This window comes from Panthera leo, chromosome A1 (assembly GCF_018350215.1).
Source record: "Panthera leo isolate Ple1 chromosome A1, P.leo_Ple1_pat1.1, whole genome shotgun sequence".
In the NCBI taxonomy this organism is placed as follows: domain Eukaryota; kingdom Metazoa; phylum Chordata; class Mammalia; order Carnivora; family Felidae; genus Panthera; species Panthera leo.
This window is the reverse complement of record NC_056679.1, coordinates 114,292,977-114,313,776: the sequence shown is the minus strand read 5'-3', so window position 1 is coordinate 114,313,776 and position 20,800 is coordinate 114,292,977. Positions and strand designations below refer to the sequence as shown.

The 20,800-nt window shown below is 37.4% G+C and overlaps 1 protein-coding gene across 4 annotated transcripts in view; it reads right to left on the bottom strand.

Moving 5' to 3' along the window:
* PKD2L2 (polycystin 2 like 2, transient receptor potential cation channel) overlaps positions 1–20,800 on the bottom strand; it is a 43,102-nt gene that overhangs the window by 9,617 nt on the left and 12,685 nt on the right. For 3 of the 4 annotated variants that reach the window (XM_042935972.1, XM_042935990.1, XM_042935982.1), the window contains 6 exons: positions 19,764–19,934; positions 19,295–19,476; positions 11,699–11,819; positions 10,048–10,149; positions 7,989–8,053; positions 7,318–7,369 (listed from right to left, as the gene is read on the bottom strand). In XM_042935972.1, the coding sequence (XP_042791906.1) occupies positions 7,318–7,369; positions 7,989–8,053; positions 10,048–10,149; positions 11,699–11,819; positions 19,295–19,476; positions 19,764–19,934 (693 nt within the window). The remainder of the gene's footprint in view (positions 1–7,317; positions 7,370–7,988; positions 8,054–10,047; positions 10,150–11,698; positions 11,820–19,294; positions 19,477–19,763; positions 19,935–20,800) is intronic. The other variant, XM_042935998.1, reaches the window with a different exon arrangement.

Here is a 20,800-nt window from a genome sequence, read left to right as displayed (position 1 = left end):
TTTGATCACCTTGACCCATTTTACTCGCCCCTACTCCGTTTCTTGGCAACTACCAATCTGTTCTGTTTATGAGTTCATTTTTTGTTTTTGTTGTTTTTAGATTCCACATATAAGTGAGATCATACACTATTTGTCTTTCTCTAACTTATTTCACTTAACATAATGCTATCAAGATCTATCCATATTGTTGCACATGTCAGGATTTTCTTTTTTAATAATTTTTTAAATGCTTATTTATTTTTGAGAGACAGAGGGACAGAGCACAAGCAGGGGAGGGGCAGAGAAAGAGGGAGACACAGAATCTTAAGCAGGCACCAGGCTCTGAGCTGTCAGCCCAGAGCCTGATGCGGGGCTTGAATTCATGAATCATGAGATGACCTGAGCTGAAGCTGGACGCTTAACTGACTGAGCCACTCAGGCACCCACCCCAGGATTTCCTTTAATGGCTGAGTTTACACACACACACACACACACACACACACACACACACACACACATACACACACACACTCACACACACACACACACACACACACAATTTCTTTATCCATTGATGGACACTTGGGTTATTTCCATGTCTTGGCTATTCTAAACAATGCTGCAGTGAAAATGGGGGTGTGGATATGTTTTTGAATTAAGAGTTTTTGTTCCCTTCAAAACAAAAGTGGAATTACTGGTAATCATATGTTAGTTGTAATTTACATTTTTTTGAGGTCCTTCCACACTGTTTTCCACAGTGGCTGCACCAGTTTTCATTCCCACCAACAGTACAAGAGGGTTCCCTTTTCTCCACATCCTTGCCAACCCTTGTTATTGTTTGTCTTTTTGATGACAGCCATTTTAACAGGTGTGACGTAATATCTCGTGGTTTTGACTGGCATTTCCCTGATGAGTGATGCTGAGCACCTTTTCATGTACCTGTTGACCATCTGTATGTCTTTGGACAATGTCAATTCAGATCCTCTGCTCACTTTTTATGGTATTGTTTGGTTTTTTTGTTTGTTTGTTTTGTTAATTGAGTTGTAGGAGTTCTTTATGTATTTTGGATATTAACTCCTTATCAGATATATAATTTGTAAATATTTTCTTCTATTCACTATGTTGCCTTTTCATTTTGTTGGTTGTTTACTTTGCTGTACAGAAGCTTTTTAGCTTTATGTATTCCAATTTGTTGTATTTTTGCTTTTGCGGCCTTTGGTTTTGGTGTCAGATCCAAAAAATCATTGCTGAGACTGAGGACAAGGAACATACTGCCTAAGTTTTCTTTTAAGTGTTTTATCATTTTGGGTGTTCATGTTCAAGTATTTAATCCATTTTGTGTTAATTTTGTGTAAATTATATGGAAGATACTGGTCCAGTTTTGCTCTTTTGCATGTGGCTCTCTAGTTTCCCCAGCAGCATTTATTGCAGAGACTATCCCTTTCCCACTGTATGTTCTTGGCTCTTTTGTCATAAATTAATTGGCCATATGTGGGAAGGTTTATTTCCAGGCTGTTTTATTCCATTGGTTTCTGTGTCTCTTTTTATGCTAATACCATATTATTTGGATTGCTATAGTTTTGTAATATAGTTTGAAATCAGGGTGTGTTATGCCTCCAAGTTTCTTCTTTCTTCAGTTATTCTTTCCCAAGGCTGCTTTGGCCATTTGGGGTCTTTTGCGGTTCCATACATATTTTAGGACTTTTTGTTTTATTTCTGTGCAAAATGCCATTGGAGTTTTGTGAGGCATTGCATTGAATCTGTACATTGGCTCTGGGTAGTATGAACATTTTAACAATACTAATTCTGCTAATCCATGAGCCTGGAATACCTTTCCATTTGTTTGTGTCTTCTTCAATTTCTTTCAGTGATATTTTAAAAATTAATTTTAAGAGAAAGTGAGAGAGAGTGTGTGAGTGGGAGAGGGGCAGAGAGAGGGAGAGGGAGACTCCCAAGCAGGCTCCGTGCTGTCAGTGCAGAGCCCAATGTGGGGTTTGAACCCCTAAAGATCATGACCTGAGCTGAAGTCAAGAGTCAGATACTCAACCAACTGAGTCACTCAGGTGCCCCTCATTGATATTTTTTTAAATTCCTTATTTCTTCATTATTTCTCCCATTGTAACTTCTTACTTTGTATGTTTATGCTTTCTCTCTTTTATTCCATTTGTTGGCTAATGGTTTCTTTCCACTGATTTATTTTTTTCCCCCTACGGATCTTTTCAAGGAACCAGCCTTTTTATTTATTTATACAGCTTTGTGTTTGCCACTCACTAATTCTGTTTTTATCTTTATTTCTTATTTGTTGTTTTCCTATTTATTGTTCTTTTCCAACTTTTTGAGTTACATGCTAAAATCAATTTCTTTTCAGTCTTGGTTTTTGTTGGTAAATTTAAGGCTACTGATTTTCCTCTGGCATTTGACTTTAATCTCATAGATTCTCCTATATACTGTTTTTATTGTTTTTATAAGAATTCTATGGTTTCATTTTGTAGTTCCCATTTGATTCAAGAATTAATAGTTTAAAATCTTGGTTAAGTAATGTTTTTATTTTCTGATTTCCTTAGAACATTTTTATTATGTTGCTTTCAGATAATTTTTTTTCTGTATTAACCAGTTTTTGGAATTTATTGAGGTTGTTTGTGCTCCAGTATGTGATCATTTTTCATGAATGGGTTTTTAAAAAGCAGATGTATATTCTTACAGAGTTAAATATATATAACTGTAAGATCACCTTATTCATTTTATTGTTTGAGTTTTATCCTCTTATTTTTCCTTATTTATCCCTTTATTTAAAAAATAATTCTTTTTTTAAGAGAATTTTTAAGAGAGAAAGAGTGTGTTGAGTAGGGGGAGGGGCAGGGGGAGAGAGAATCCCATGCAGCCTCTTTGCTGCCCGTGTAGAGCCCTACGTAGGTAGGCTCAGTTTCACGAATGATGAGATCATGACCTCAGCCGATACCAGGAGTCAAATGCTCAACCAACTGAGCCACCCAGATACCCCTGTTTCTCCTTTTGTAAGTTTAGTAGTCCATACCTTATGGAAGTTGATGTTATATTATTTGGTGCATGGATAACCATAACTATTAAAATTGATGTTATCATTATAAAGTGGCCTTCATCTCATTTACAGCTTTATGTCTAGGATTCTACCTTGACTTATATTCAGTTGTGTCCTCTGATATCTTTTGCTTGTCTATTAAAAATTTTTTTTAATGTTTATTTTTGAGAGACAGAGAGAGCATGGGCGGGGGAGGGGTAGAGAGACAGAGGGAGACACAGAATCCAAAGCAGGCTCCAGGCTCTGAGCTGTTAGTACAGAGCCCAACACAGGGCTTGAACTTACAAACTCTGAGATCATGACCTGAGCCACAGCTGGATGCTTAACTGACTGAGCCACCCAGGCGTACCCCATCTTTTGCTTGCCTATTTAGACCTTTGCCTATGGTTTTATATGGAATTTCTCTGAGTCACTTTGTTTTACGTATATATTTTAGGATATAGCATAGAACTGGGTGTTGCTTTGTGATTCGATCTGAAAATGTTTTTCTTTTTAAGTACATTAAGCTTAGTTGCTTTTACTGATATGTCAGACATACCTGGTCACAGTTACATCATACCGTTTTATGTTACATTTTATTTTATTTTATTTTATTTTTTATTTATTTATTTATTTTTTTTAAATTTTCATTTATTTTTGAGACAGAGACAGAGCATGAAAGGGGGGAGGGTCAGAGAGAAAGGGAGACACAGAATCCAAGCAGGCTCCAGGCTCCAGGCTCCAAGCTGTCAGCAGAGCCCGACGCAGGGCTCGAACTCACAAACTGTGAGATCATGACCTGAGCCAAAGTCAGATGCTTAACCGACTAAGCCACCCAGGCGCCCCTATGTTACATTTTAAATTTTTTACCATGTGTTATATTTTATTTTCATTTTTGTTTTGATTATTCTGCCCTTAGGAATGTACATATTTTTATTTTCATGGTTTGTTTTTATTCTTTCTTTCTTTCTTTTTTTTTTTAATACTACCCGAGTCCTCTTTTTCCTGCTTTGGTTCCCTCAACTAGAAATCAAATTCAACAAGAAAATTAGCTTGTAGTTCCAACTATATTTAAATCTTATTACCACATTTCGTTGTATCTGAGAGATGGAGTCTACTGTTAGACACACCATTATTTATGTACCACTTAGGAAAGAAAGGCTGCCAGTTACAGTGTGATACACTATCAACCATAAGACATATCTTGATTTTAGAGATGTTAAAATGTGAAAAGAAAATATGTTTTAAAGTCCATGAAATAGTATCTTATTGTTTATTACAGTATTTTTAAATATGCTAAAATTTATTCTTATTGGTTATTAACTCTAAATGATAATTCTCTTTTTAAAAATTTTGTTTATTTATTTTGAGATAGAGAAAGAGTGTGAGCAAGGGCAGGGCAGAGAGAGAGAGGGAGATGGAGAATCTCAAGTAGGCTCCACGCTCACTGGGGAGCCCGATGTGGGTCTCCATCTCATGACCATGAGATCATGACCTGAGCTGAAATCAAGAGTCAGACGCTTAACTGATGGAGCCACCCAGGCGTTCCTACATGAATTCTTTAACTTTGAGCTATTATATATGAACCACTCCATCAGTGTTTTCTACTTTATACCTTCTCTCTCCCTTCTTCCTTTTTGCAAAATTTCTCCGATCATCTTTTGGTTGGCTGAAACTGATACTCTTATAGAACCCTCAGGAGTACAACATTATTCTGAGTTGTTGCACGTTGAAAACTCTTTGAGCCTGTACACTGGAAACACAGTTGTGCTCCAAATAAATATGCTTGGCTTACATTTTCTTTCCTTGCATGTATTGTGGGTACTGTTCTGTCAACGTATGGTGTTGAATGTTGTCATGCTAGCCTGGTTTTCCTTTTCTTGGAAGTCCAGATTTTTTTTTTTAACGTTTATTTATTTTTGAGACAGAGAGAGACAGAGCATGAATGGGGGAGGGGCAGAGAGAGAGGGAGACACAGAATCTGAAACAGGCTCCAGGCTCTGAGCGGTCAGCCCAGAGCCCAACGCGAGGCTCGAACTCACGGATCGCGAGATCGTGACCTGAGCTGAAGTCGGACGCTTAACCGACTGAGCCACCCAGGCGCCCCTTGGAAGTCCAGGTTTTACCTGGATGAGTCTCATGTTCATTCGAGGTGATTTCCCACAGGTACACAGTATGTCTTTCAATTTACATCATCTTTTATTTCAGAAATGGTTTACTGAATTATAATTTTGTTTTTAAAAGAATCTCAAAATTAGGGGAAAGTTACAAAAACTTTTTCTTTCCTTTGAAGTATTTGAAGTTGCCAACATGAATGCCCCAGTGTCCCTGATCACATCAATCTGTATTTCCTGCTTACAAGGACGTTTTCCTTTATAATCGCAGCACAACCATCAGAGTCAGAAGATTGATACTGATAGATGATTATCTTGTAGTGCTGAGTCCCCCCATTCAAATTTGCCACTTGTCCAGGATTAGGCACTGTATTTACTTGTCTGCCTTTTAATCTCATTCATTCTGGTATCGTTCCTCTGCTTTCCCGTGGCTTGTCATGTTGACCATGACACTTTTAAAGAATACAGGCCAGTTATCTTGCAGAACGTCCCTCAGTTTCGTGTGATACTTTGTCATGTTCTACATTTTTGGCAGAAATGGTACAGAAGTGATGCTGTTGTCTCTTAGCATCTTATTGGCTGGTGTATGGTTTCAGTTTTTCCCCATACTGATTAAGGCAGTATCTGCCAGATTCCTTCACCCTGACATATTCTTTTTCTTTTGGTAAGTAATATGTATTTTGTGGAGAGGTATGGAAAAATTCCATTCTCCCTCTGATTTTTATCCATGTATATGTTTAGATGAGTATGAACTCATGGAATCCTTTGTTATTCAATGGGCTATACATTATTATTCATTATAGCGCTTAAATATTTCCAGATTTGGCCAGTGGGAGCCCCTCAAACCTGACTCTTGTGTTCTTTGAACAGATCTTCATTATTCTTACAGCACTTTCACTTTCTGGCTCAACAAGATATTCTAGATTCATGTTGTATCTTCCAACCCTAGAATTAACCGTATCTCCAAGGGGCCCTCATTCCTTTTAGAAGAGAATGGTATTTGGAAACCAAGATCTAGATTTACTTCTAGATTTTTCAGTGGACAGATAGAGCTATAGAACACACACACACACAGAGACACACACAGACACACACACACACCTGTAATTCTAATCCAACACCACAAGGTTCATTTTAACCCTCAACCTTTCCCTTTTGTAACTCTCTTATCTCACAATGAGAAACCTCACTCCAGTGTATGTACAGCTGACAGCTGCACAATGCAGGGGTCAGGGGTGCTGACCCCAGTGCAGGTGAAAATGCATGTGTAACTTTTAACTCCCTAAAAACTTAACAACTAATAGCCTACCATTGATTGAAGTCTTAACTGATCCCATAAACAGTCGATTAAAACATATTCTGTATATATATTATATACTATGTTGTTACAGTAGAGTAAGCTAGAGAAAACAAAATGTTACTGAGAAAAATCATAAGGCAGAGAAAATACACTCACAGGAAGTGCTGTACCATATTTATTGAAAAAAAACCTCACATATAACTGAACTTGTGAAGTTCAAACCTGTGTTGTTCAAAAACATGGTCCTTGAGTAACACAAGTTTGAACTGTGTGGGCCTACTTATACATGGATTTTTTTCCTGTACTGTAAACATAACCCCTGCATTGTTCAAGGTTCAACTGTATAAAACATGAATGATGATTACAAGAGAAAAATTATCATCTCAAAAGAGTATACTCACTAAACCCTGTGTGATAATCCCACAGTGACTGTACAGCTGTAGGACCAAAGTATCTGTCTGAGAGCACCAATAAAAGAAGTAGCACATAGGGGTGCCTGGGTGGCTCAGTCGGTTAAGTGGCCAACTTTGGGTCAGGCATGATCTTGTGGTTCATGAGTTCAAGCCCTGCGTTGGGCTCTGTGCTGATAACTCAGAGCCTGGAGCCTGCTTCGGATTCTGTGTCTCCTTCCCGCCCCCACCCCACCCCGCCCCTACCTCATCTCTCTCTCTCTCTCAAAAATAAATAAACATTTAAAAAAAAGAGGTAGCATGTAGAATTGAAATAATTTGTTATAAACAACAACAGCTAGATTTGGGGAGAAATTTTCGGAGTTGGCAATTAGTGCTGTAAAGAAAGCAAATAATTTCAATTCTTAATCAGAACTTTTTTTTTTTTGTAAGCACATTTCTAATAAAGCTATCTTTACGAGAAAGTTAAAATCTTACATTTTCATCAAAGCCTTCTCTTCTGGCTTGCTCAGCCAAATCGCCTTTCATACTAAGAATATAAAATAAAATAAAGATCAGAGACCTATGACAGTAGAAAGGGAAAATAAAGTATGATCAGCTCTATAGTAAGGATCTGAATTGCATTTCTGGTCTTTCTGATAACACTCATTATTTGGAAAGTGTCATTAATAGAAATTCTCCAGAGTGTCACATCTCTAGCTATAAAATAATGTTTATAGTCTGTGCCACTGCCAGAGGTCTGGGTTTGGGAAGCATTTGGACACCAAAGTGATTGAATAAATAAATGTAAGTGTATCCTTAAATATTTTGTGTAAAAATGTTTTTATTTTCATAGCTAAGTGAATGCACTTAATGTAGACTAACAGTTTTTTCTCCCTTCTCAGGGGGACTTTATTCTCCTGTTCAGCTTTCTGTTAAAGTTCTTTCTGAGTGGCACAGCACGCTTTATATTAATTTTTCATTAGCTTAGCTTGGAGCCTCCTGGCGCTCTCAGAATTAGGAGGCCCTAGTGGATGATGTATTGACAACATATTTAGAATAAGCACTTGGGGTGGTGGCTGTTTTACAATCAAAACCTTACTCTCATTGCAAGTTTCTCATATAATGTACAGTTTTAAATGGCAAATTAAAATTTTAAGCCATCTTACCCTTTATCGTCTCCATCCTTTTGAGGTTTCTTTAGTCTAAGTTTTTCAAGAGCATTGTTGTAACTCTGGACATAATTAAAAATAGTTTAAAAGTTCATCAAAAATACATCCTGTATTAATTAAAAAATTTTTTAAAATGTTTATTTATTTTTGAGAGAGACAGAGACAGAATGTGAGTGGGTTAGGGGCAGAGAGAGGGGGAGAGACAGAATTCGAAGCAGGCTCCAGGCTCTGAGTTGTTAGCATAGAGCCCGACGTGGGGCTCGAACTCACGAGCTGTGAGATCATGACCTGAGCCGAAGTCGGACGCTCAACTGACTGAGCCACCCAGGCACCCCTATGTGCTACTTCCTGTCTCTTGATTTCAGCTCAGGTCATGATCTCATGGTTGGTGAGTTTGAAACCCCATGCTGGGCTCTGCGCTGACAGCACAGAGCCAGCTTGGGATTCTCTGTCCCCTCCCTCTCTGTCCCTCCCCCACTCATGCGTGTGCACTCTATCTCTCTCAAAATAAATAAACTTTAAAAGAAATACGGAGGGAATGCTATGATTTCTTTCACTTTGTCACCACTTATGTTTTCTGCCTACTGGTGAAAAAGAGAAAGGGGTTCTCTTGTGGGCATCACACTTGAACTTGAAAAAAAAATCTTTAAAAAGTTTTATTAATATGTATTGCATTTAATGATGTAAACACTTTAATGCACATAACCAACATCATAGTGAAGAGATAAAAGATGAAAAAACCTACAATTAAGCTCCCTGGGGGACATATTAATGGTTTCCTTTTACAGATACGTTGTTGGACCGAGTTTTGAAACTCCACTAGCCTCATGGCCATTAGGACTTTTTCTGTGTGAAGTGATGTGGTTAGAGCCATGGATGTGCAGAGATGGGCGAGACTGTACACCTGTGACTACTAACCATGCAAGTGAGGTAGGTGTTGAGAGGACAGGGGCGATACCACTGTCAGGGAGAATAGTATGTCAGCGAGGGATTGGAGGGGGGCGGCAGGTGACCTGAGCAGGGGCCCAGAGTGGAGAGCCAGTGATGGTAAACAACACTGTGTGGGGTGCGTGGGTGGCTCAGTTAAGGGTCGGACGTTGGCTCAGGTCAGGATCTCATGGTTCGTGAGTTTGAGCCCTGCATTGGGCTCTCTGCTGACAGCTCAGAGCCTAGAGCCTGCTTTGGATTCTGTGTATCCCTCTCTCTCTGCCCCACCCCTGCTTGCACTCTGTCTCTGTCTCTCAAAAATGAATAAACGTTTAAAAAAAATTTAAACAGCACAGTGCTCAAAACACTAGCTGGGACACAGTGCTATTGAGTAGAGGCATTCACCCAATTCTTTGGCTAAATAATTTGGACTTATTTTGACAGGCCCAGAGAGACTGAAGAATTTTGAGTAGAGAAGTGATATCAGAGCTGGATAGACACAGGAGAGGGGCCATAAGATGTTGCTATAGAAGATGTTCCTACACAGGAGGCTCGGTGAAAAGTACTGAGGGGCCCCACTCCGGTGGTGGCAGTTAGAATTCAACATGGCCTGGATTTCACAAATGTGAACAAAAACTGCAGAGATGAACTTTACACACAGGCCGTGGCAACCAACCATATGAGGCAAAGGGAATAAAAAAATTCAAGGCTTTTAAGCCTGGAGCAACTGTTCCTGTTGCCATTAACAGAAACAGGAAAATGAGGAAGATAAGGCACATGGAGTTCTGAGTTTAGATTGTCTATAGAAATTTACTAGCATCTAAATTGAAATTTTTGGAGGGAAGAGATAGTTTTATTATAAAACCCAACAGAGCTTTGCGTTTAGTAAACAGCTCAGTTGCTATTTGATATACCGAAATAATTTTGGCCACCTTTTTAAAGCCAGAAAGAAATCTCACTTCTCTGGTAGTGACATAATACAGATATGAGCAAGACTGGACCAAAACAGAAAACAAAACAAACCCACCCCCAACCCAAAAACCCACCACTGCTTGGGGTTTAAAGTACAGGAGTAAAAAGTGAACAAGATTTGTCTTAGAATTCTAAATAGGAAAAGAAGTAGACATACCTTTTTAATCATTTCACCAAGTTCAAAATCTGGCCTTCTGCCTATTGAATAATCAGCTTTCACTTCAGAATAGGTATCGTTAATAATTGCCAAGAACATGTTCTGGGAAGAAATAGTCACAAAAATAATTATTTCCATAAAGATTTAATGTAAATGTTACTGACTCTGATGACTACTGGGATTTGTAAAATTAGATTTAAAAATTTTAAAGTAGTTCATATGCTCAGTAATAGAGAAATGCCTATCCAGACTGTAACACAGCAGAATGGGAAATGTATAATGTGTGGATATAGGCAAATAAGTTTATGGCAAATGAGAAAAACAATGTAAAATAATGCATATGAACTGGATACTAATGCATATATATATATATATGTAGATAGATATATATAGATAGATATATATATGTAGATAAATATATTAACTGATCAACACTGAATATCAGACAAAAACAGAATAATGTAATTATATGTTCATTAGAGTGGTTTTTGTTTTTTGTTTTTACTTGCTCCCATATTTAAAGTTAGTTTTTATTAAACATAAGAGTATCACATTCGTACATATGCTGTTCTCTCTGGCACCACTGCCAGAGGAAGACAGCAGTCTTTACAACCATTATCAGAGTCAGGAAGCAGGGTGGTAGAGACAGCTGTTAACTTAAAACCTCTCACAGCTCAGACAGATTCTACTTCCCTCTATATGGCCACAACTATCCAGTCTTTGCTGCTATAGGGGACCCACTGTAGTCCTTCTTGATTCCATCAAAAGAAAGGCTTTTACCGGAGGCAGGTGGCCTGGTGGTATGGGAAAGCTAAATCTTAGTGCTGAGGAAACAGGAACCTCTCCTCCACTTACTGGCCTTAGTGTAGGAGGAGAATGGGGAAAATCCTCAGGCCAGGAAGCTTAATTTTTTTTTTTTTTCAGACTATAGGGTCACTTTTGATTGAGGCAAAGGAGCCCTATAAGAGTGGTTTTTTAAAGTTCTCTAAAGCTATTTAGATGCACAGTCTTACTAAGGCTCTTAGGAATACTCTGTCCAAATAATACAAACAATTGTGGAGAGGGTATTCTTACCCCCAGCCCACCTCTCCACCTTTCACTGAGGCCCAACTCTGTCACTCTGAGGACTTTTGGCCACCACCAGGGGATAACTGCTGTGTGTGACAAAAATGTTGTCAAAGAGGGAAAGCAAATTTCCTTGATTAGGAAGGCCAAATAAATTCGTCTTGAGCAGATGTGAAAGACCCATCCTGGGGACTCCTAAAAACCACAAAGATACGTGGTTTTAGCCTTAAGGGCCAGAAGCCATTTGCAATATGGGCAGAATACATTCATCCCTTCCGGTATGCCATGTCCCAGGTTGGAGGGACCCGGGATATCCAAGTTATAGATGTAGAAGATTTAGCACATTCCTGGCACACACCTGACATCAAAATGGTAACTTTTATGATCACATTCTCCTTTGGACAACTTGGAAACATTCAGACACTGGAGTTATAGCCTAGATTACTAGGAATCCACACAGTTCCTAATAAATGTAAAAAGCTCTAACAGCTAAGCAGTTATACTATAATTTCTTCTAAATTAATCATTTCATTTTTTTCTTCCAAAAAATAGAAGTGAAAAAGGGGACATACATGCTCGTACTTACCAGCAGGACAAAGAACACAAAAAAGATGAAAGTGATGAAGTAAATGGGCCCCAAGATACGATTGGCTTGCTGAATACCAGCAAAATTAAAATCTCCAAGAACAATTCGGAATTGTGCAAATCTTTGATGGGAAGAAAGAAAAACATTATATCCCTTCATAAATACATCACAACTGATGGAGGTTACCCATGTGTCCAGGAAAGTATCTAGCTGCATATTGCACAGGCTCTCTGGCTCTAGTTAACAGAGTTCTATAAAACTAAGTACGGAAATTCCCCTGAGGGCAAGACAAGGTACTTCAGTAGCTGAACAGTGATTCAGGAAATGATGGGCTTCCACTTAATGAATGTTCACCTACAATATTGGAACCGTGAGATACTTGCTTACCAGCTGGTCTTGGCAATGGCCATCTTAGCCTGTCCTGTGTCCTTCTAAAACTGGGACTACCTGACCTTGTCCAATAAGCGATTTTCAACTTGTACCTACACCTAAGAACCCTAAAATTTCTAATATCAACAGTATGTTTAATTTGTACACCTCTTCTGCCAAAATAAGATGCCAACAATTTGTTACTTGTTGAATCTCAAACAGTCCTGGTGATGATCCTCAAACATGACACTGAGGTTTATTTTCTTCAATAACTATAAATCTTGGATTTGATGTAAGGTAACATCTAAAATATTACAGATCTTCATTTTATTAATTTTAAAGTTGGAAAATTAAGGTATTGAGCACAGTAGTAACAGAGGTAGAATTAGGATTCCTCAACCTGATGTCCTATTTTCTCATCACTAATTTGCAATAGCATTGCCAGACACATAAGGGACATACGTTAATAAGTTATGCAGATGCGTTCTTTATTTTTTTTAAGTTGAGAACTCTTTAATTTCATCTGTACTCCTACGTTAAGCAATTAATTTAAAAGTATTTGAATCTTTACAAGTTAAAATTGTTCTCTTGGGAATAATGATCTTTCTAGCTATAATACAAACACTAAGCAATCTGCAGAAGCAAGTTAGAATTTTTCATAAATGGTGATAAATGTAGTTAAGGATTGTTGCCTGGGTTCTGCATTATTCTGGTCAATTAAATTTAAGCATTACTTCTAATTAATTAACATTAATATATCCATCTGTACCAGAAATATCAGATTTAACCTAAATTCCAAAGTAGGTCAGTGGGTCAGTAGATTATTAGGTTAGAAAAAAGATTTACTGTAGTTTCCATTTCTTAAACTCAGGTTCCTGAGTTGATCATCTTAAATTAATAATTTAAAGATTATTAATAATTAGATGAAATTAAAATTTTTTCTTTGATTTATGTGAACAGTACATAGGAAAATGGTCTCTGTTACTCCTGTTTTGTAACAGTAGCATGTTATTTTATTACTCATATTTTGTTTTCTGGAATGGATAACATGTATTTTATATTCCTTATGTAAAGCCAGGGCTCTAACATTGGACAGTTAAAAAGAAAAAGGCAGTGCGCCAATTTTTCTGATTATAGTAATAATGCATGTTCATGGGAGAAATTTTAGAAAGTATTAAAGAAAAAGTTTTTAAAATTCATAAGCTGGTTAGGAATAATGGCAGTTGATACTTTGGGCTTATTTGGATTTATGGTTGATGTATTTTGATGCCACTGTTACTGCTCTTGGATGCTTAAAATGAGTTATTTATTTTAAGGGGAAGCCTGGATGGAATTTTTAATAGTATGTAGGTACTTTGCATGATTGGTTAGTCAGTCTAAAGGAAGAAGGCTTCTTGCTTCTGGTTGTTGCTGCCAAGCATGTAAAGGGAGCATACAGTTATATACAATGAAGGAAGAAAATGTATTCAAAGAAATAGGCTACTTGGAGCCCCAGGACTCAAGAGTTGCCTGGAATTTCATCCCCCGTACCTAAGACATGATTAAATCATAATTAAAGTATTTATTCAGCTTTTAATACTGGTTTATAATGCTCTTCTACACAAACTAGAAAAAGAAAAGCTGAATTGGAAGGAGGCCAAAGTTCTGTTTTAGTGTTTCAAACTTGATCTTTTATCCTTGAGTTGGATTTATAGGAGTAAAGATAAGCTAAGGGCACCATTTCTCCTTTTCAGAAATTAGCTCGTTAACTAAAGCTTCCATTTAGCCTTTCTCTGTCAGGAAAGTGACAGAGTATTCTGTAAATACAGGGTACCTGTGCTCTGTAAATAATGTGAGTAACAAAACCCTAACCAATTTGCTGAATGGTTATAATCACAAAGGAACTGGAGACTTCAAATACAATGTCATTGTAATTTCCCCCTCTCAATTGGAGTTTAGTTTGTATCTTTCAGTCCCCACAAGCTAAAAGGAACACCATGACTGCTTAGTATACAAGGTTGTATCAAATGAAAATACTGTTTTGTAGCTTCCTGATACCCCTGGTAACTTTCTAGATTTCTCTCTTATAAATTAAAATAGCTAACAGACTCTTCCATAGTAAGATAACATTGTGGTTAATATGACTTCCCAGTCTCTCACTTGGAGAGATTGCATATTTAGCTATTCCTCACCATTTTCCAAATATTGCCTCTAGTCAACGGTCTGTCTTCTGTAACTCAGGTTAAACATATTGGGCCTTCTCATTCTAGCTTTCATATCTCATACCTTCTCCACCCACTTTTTGTATCTCTAGGCCTCATTTGCAGTAATTTTTGCTGGCCTATTTTTCACTTTACTCCTCCTTTCTTCATCTCTTGTTTGCTGTCAAACCTGTCAACTAGGTTTTTAATCTCAGTTACTATAATTTGCAGTTGTAGAATTCTATTTTTGATACTCTTTCAAATATGTCACTTTTTATACTGTTCTGTTCTCTAAAGATATTTTCTGGCTTGTGTTTTATTTCTCTAAATATAAGAAGTATTGTGTGATTATTCCATTATCTGAAGTCTATTGTCTGTTGTATCTGTTGGTTCTGGCTTCTGACTTTTCCTGCATCTGTACCAGGTTACTTTTCACTATGGGCAGTAAGTTATGTTTGAAAAATTGCTTGTAGAAGTAATTTGAGGCTTAGAATGAATATACCTTTCTCCAGGGTGGTTTTTTGTTTGTGGGTGCCCATACACACAGGCATTCTAGTCCGGGGCCATCTTAATCCAAGTTCAACACATAAAGTTCCCAGAATATCTAGGTGATCATGACAGATTGATTCACCTTTAACGTGAGGCTCCCTGCCTGATGTGCAGAGAGGTTACCAGACAATCCCTGGCTACCCCATCCTGCCCCTGCACCCTCATACAAGCCCCAGACTTTGCCTTCTGTCTCCTTCTCCCTGAGAGGTGGCCAGAAACACAGTTCATTAACTATTTCTTCTGGATTATCAAAATGCCTTGATGATGGAGGGTTTGGAGAAGGGTTGGGGAAGATGATACAATAACTGAAAAACACTGAAGAAGAAAAAAAACCAACTACTAGGAATATGTCTCCCCACCTAGACAACAATCACATAGGCAGAATTTGTCTGATGTAACTACTTTGGAACTCTGGGTCTATTTATGGCTTACAACTTCCAGGGGAAGGCTTAGCCAACTTTGGTCAATTTCAGCTTTTGGTTTGTCAGAAGCTACCCACCTCCCACCCCCCACCCCTCACCCCCCAGCCAATGGCAGGCAGCCATGCTTTTCTGGACCAGCTTGTATGCAACCTGTGGGAGCCAGGGTAGGCAATCAGGACCCTCAGGGATCTGTGTTTAGATCGCTGATTGCTCCTTCTGATCACACGGGTGCAGACAGAGATGCGCATGTTCCCCTGTCTGTTTCAAGTCCCTCTGTCTCTTGCTGAAGCAGTATCCTTGGGATTACAGGGCTAGTGCCCTCCCTTCCCCCTTCAATTTCTCTTTTTCCCCTTTTGGGAGCCAGGCATTAAAGACATTCAAAAGCAACAGCATATACAGAGGAAATTAGAAAGTCACCACGTTTGCCCATGGAAAGGTGCAGGCTCAGTAAAGACCTGAGAAGACCTTTGCACCTCAGGATAGTTCTCAGCACAGAAACAGTATACAATAAACAACAACAACAACAAAAACCCCAAACAGGAAACCCTGGTGAAGAGCAAGAGTCTCACTTCCAGGGTTATCACATTATTACATTCAAATATTCATTTTTCAACAAAAACAAGAAAAGACGGGACATAAAAGAAGCAGGGAAGTGTGACTCAATCAAAGGAAGAAAATTCACCAACAGAAACTATTACTAAGAAAGACCAGATGGCAGACCTACTAGACAAAGACTTTAAAACAAACCATTTTAAAGATGCTCAAAGAACTAAAAGACATGGAGAAAGTCAAGAAAATAATCTATGAACAAAATGGAAGTACCTATAAAGATATAGAACACCTCAAAGAAACCAAGAAGAAATTATAGAGCTGAAAAATACAATAACTGAAATGAAAATTCACTGGAGGGATTAAGAGGCAGATTTGAGCATGCAGAAGAAAAAAAAAATCAGTGAACCTAAAATAAGATGATTGAAATGACCAAGTCTGAGGAACAGAAAGGAAAAAGATTGAAGAAAAGTGAACAGAGCCTGTGGAACACCATCAAGAGACCAACATAAGAACATGAAAAGATTCTCCATATCACTAACCATTAGGGAAATGCAAATCACAACCACAATGAGATGTCATGTCACACCCATTAGGATGGCTACCATTAAAAAAAGAAGAAGAAAAGAAAGGAAAGAAAAGCAGTCCAGAAAATAACAAGTGTTGACAAGGATGTGGGGGAATACACCCTTGTGCACTGTTGGTGGGAATGTAAATGGCGCAGCCACTGTAGAAAGCAGCATGGCTGTTCCTCACAAAAATTCAGAATAGAATCACCATATGATCCAGCAATTCCACCTCTGGGTGTATACCAAAAAGAATTGAAAGCAGTCTTGGGGCACCTGAGTGGCTCAGATTGTTAAGCGTTTGGCTTCGGCTCAGGTCATGATCTCATGGTTTGTGAGTTTGAGCCTGGCATCGGGCTCAGTGCTAACAGCTCAGAGCCTGGAGCCTGCTTCGGATTCTGTGTCTCCCTCTCTCTCTGCCCTTCCCCTGCTCATGCTCTGTCTCTGTCTGTCTCTCCCTCAGAAATAAAATAAACATTCAAAAAAATTTTTTTTTAAAGAAAGCAGTCTTTTTTTTTTTTTTTAATTTTTTTTAACGTTTATTTATTTTTGAGACAGGGAGAGACAGCATGAATGGGGGAGGTCAGAGAGAGAGGGAGACACAGAATCCGAAACAGGCTCCAGGCTCTGAGCTGTCAGCACAGAGCCCGATGCGGGGCTCAAACTCACGGACCGCAAGATCATGACCTGAGCCTAAGTCGGACGCTTAACCGACTGAGCCACCCAGGCGCCCCAAAAGAAAGCAGTCTTGATGAGAGATTTATACACCCATGTTCATAGCAGGATGATTCACATTATCTAAGACTTAGAAGAAGTCCAGATGTCCATCAGGAGATTAATGGATAATCAAAATGTGGTTTAGGGGAGGCTGGGTGGCTCAGTCTGTTAAGTGTCTGACTTCACATTGGGTCATGGTGTCACAGTTTGTGAGTTTGATCCAGCATCAGGCTCTGTGCTGAAAACTCAGGGCCTGGGGCCTGCTTGGGATTCTGTGTCTCCCTCTCTTTCTGCCCTTCAGCTGCTCATGCTCTATCTCTCTCTCTGTAAAATAAACATTAAATTTTTTTAAAATGTGGTTTATACATAGAATGGAATATTATTCAGTCTTAAAAAGGGAGGAAATTCTGACATACTGCACAACATTGATGAATCTTGAAGACATGCTAAGCAAAATCTGTCACAAAAAGATACTGTGCGATACACTAAGTACCTGGAGTTATCAAAATCATAGAGACAAAAAGTAGAATGGTGGTTGCCAGGGGCTGGAGGAGGGGAGAAGTGGAGAATTCTTGATTAATGAGCATAGTTTCAGTTTTAGAAGATGAAAAGAGTTCTGGAGATGGATGGTGCTGATAGTTGCACAATATCAATGTATTTAATCTCATTGAATTGTACACTTAGAAATGGTTAAGATGGGAAATTTTAGGTATGTATTACTACAATAAAAAAAAAAATTCCTTATCAGCTTAACAGAACAGGAGGGCAAAAGAAGCCTTGGATGCTGAGCTTACTTCTCTGGGTTCTTGCCTTTTGATTTTGGTCCACTTTTTACTCTCTTTTTTTGTTAGTTCTTTAGTGCTATCTATATTTCATCTATCTTTTTAAATTGTCCTGAAGAGGAGGTTGATCTCAATAACCTAGCACTTCATTACCAAAAGCAGAAGTGTCTTCATTAATGCATTCCAAAGTTGTCTACCTGTTTATGCTGTGCCTTATACTTCTTTTCTTTCCCACTCTCTAGGGTAAGAACAATTTCCAAGTTCTGTAAATTACTATATTTATAATCGATGTCCAGTACCACTAAGTTTTATTATTAGGTAACACTTGAATTAAAATCCTAGGAAAGGACCGAGAAGTTGTTGGAACTGCAAACCTAATTCACTCAAGAGAAAGCTAATTAGACTTCTCAAATTATAGGCTGTTTGACATTGGAAGGGATCATTGGGAGTAGTAACTTAATCCAGTTCCTTCATTTGCAGATAAAGAAATAAAGGTCTAGAAAAGTTGAAGAGCTAAGTGGCAGAATTCAAAAGTAGAATTATATCCTCTGGGTTCCTAGTTCATTCTTCTTTTCACTACTGATAAATGAAATTTCATATAAATGCCACTTTAAATATTTCCATGTGGATGGTAAAAAGAGGGCAATCTAGAACATTTCTTTACACCAAAGTTTCCCCAAAATCAAATAAAAGGGCATGAACAAATAAGTTTGGAGAATTCATAACTAAAGTTAAGAAAGTTATTACAGTTTTTCTTAAAGCCATCTGTTAATATGCACTACAAATTTCCAACAGAGTGATGCAAAATTTCCCAAACTTACTTAAATATGAAGCCATTTCCCCCCAGTCTTGGTCTAAATTACACAGAACATATTTTGAGAACTGATATTTTAGACTATCATAATTTTCTTACACACCCAGAACTTGTTTTACATACCCAGAAAGGAGAGTAAATTTATTTAAATTATTCAGTTAAAAAGAAAAAAAAGCCTGAAAACTTTGCTAAGGATTCTAACTGATCAGTTCTATAAGTTTGTTGTCTAATTGCTTTATTTGTCTAAAAATATTTTTAAAACACAGCTTTGCCAGATCAGCAAAGGATAATCAGATCAGTATCAATAAAAGGATTCTAAAGATGGAGCTCTTAAAGGAAAACATTTAAGCTTGCTTTTCCCCAGAGAATAAATTATTACAGAGACACAGAAGCCAATTTCTGTTATATTTAACACTCCCAATGAAAGTGAAAAATTATCTTTCTAATTTGACCTTGTAATATTTAAAAAATGGACTGCACCATCCATTTGGATCTTCTAATGCTAAACACTACTTTGAGTGTGACAGGTTTTTTGCCATCATTGAAAATATAAAACCAAGTTTAAATTGGTTAAAATGTATGTTACTACTTATCATAGGCCTTTCTTATAAACTAGTAAATATAACTATATTTGTGCTAACAGCTTACATGGCATTTTGAAAAGTGGAAAAGTCGTCAACTTGTGATCCAAAAACAAGAAATCCTAACTGAGCATAAGCAAAGAATATTATAAAAAACATGATGGCAAATCCTACTATGTCTTTGAGACAGCGGGACAAGGTTGTTGACAGCTGAGACATTGTCTTATTAAAGCTTATGAATTTGAATATCTGAAAAAGAACAAAGTTAATTGAAATAGAAGAATATTCAGTATCACAATTACTTAGAGTAAGTTAAATTAATTTCACAAAAAAATTGCTTCAAATTAAAGGAAGTGCTTAATGATAGGAGTGTTTGAGGATTAGCCCACGATCATTCCAAGACAAAACTACTTTTATAATTACTTTATAGTTAAGAAAATCCTTTTGCTTTTTCATAACTTTGCAGCTTCAGTTCCCATTTTGCTAATAAAAGATATATCTAATCTGCTGTATTTAATATAATAAAATATAAATACCTTTATCCATGCAAAAAAGATGGTAATAGCAATTATATTGTTGTAATAAATGTACCAGTATGCAAGAAAATAGAAGTCTGAATATTTTTCAGTGTTTTTTAACAGGTCTTCAAGTAAGAGAAAAATTTGTATATTACAGTATATGTTGAAGGAAACGGCCACAAAACACAACTAAATGGAAAAATAAGAAAGGTTAAATTAGGGACGGTTTCCACCTCTAAATCTGCAGCCTATGAGCAGACAAAGGAGCAAGTTCATCAAAAGTTTAATAAAAATGGAGGGAGAAATAAGACATAGGCTTTTACATAAATGAAAGTAAGCCTCAACTTACAGAAGTTTAAAATAGCATAATGATCACAAAAGTAGAAAAATACTTATCACCTGACCATCCTAAACTATCTGCTTGTTTCTTTGAGTTATAAAGCACAAATGTATAAAATGATTATATTATTCTGACTAGGCTGTGTTTGTGCTCCATGTAACTACGTGATACCAAGAAGTTGATATTTTATTTATTTATTTATTTATTTATTTATTTATTTATTTATTATTTATAATTCCAGGGTAGTTAACATACATTGTTATGTTAGTTTCAGGTGTACAGTGTAGTAGCTCAACACTTCCATACACATGATATGTAAAAGTTTAATATTTTCTACCACATAATACTAGAAGAAATATTTTACAGTAACACAAAAATAAGCCTTTTGAGAGCCTCTGACAACTCTTCCAGAAGAGGATTTCAGAACCAGGTTACCTCAAGTATCACAGCTTTAGAACAGTCATGAAAATCTTCCTTTGAAACTTTGCCTGAAATGCTCAGATAGTTAATCATTCAATGTTACGCTGTATGTTAAATTTTATCGGGGATAGCAGAGAAGTAGGTGGCTCATTTTCTGACTCTGAGACAGTTTTAATCTGGTGTTGGGAAAAAAGGCTTATATTCTGGATTGGCTATAACTAAGGGTCAGTAAGGGTGAAAGATCACGTTGTGTAAGCCAGAAATATTTGTTCACTGTTCCTAACACCAATTGCTT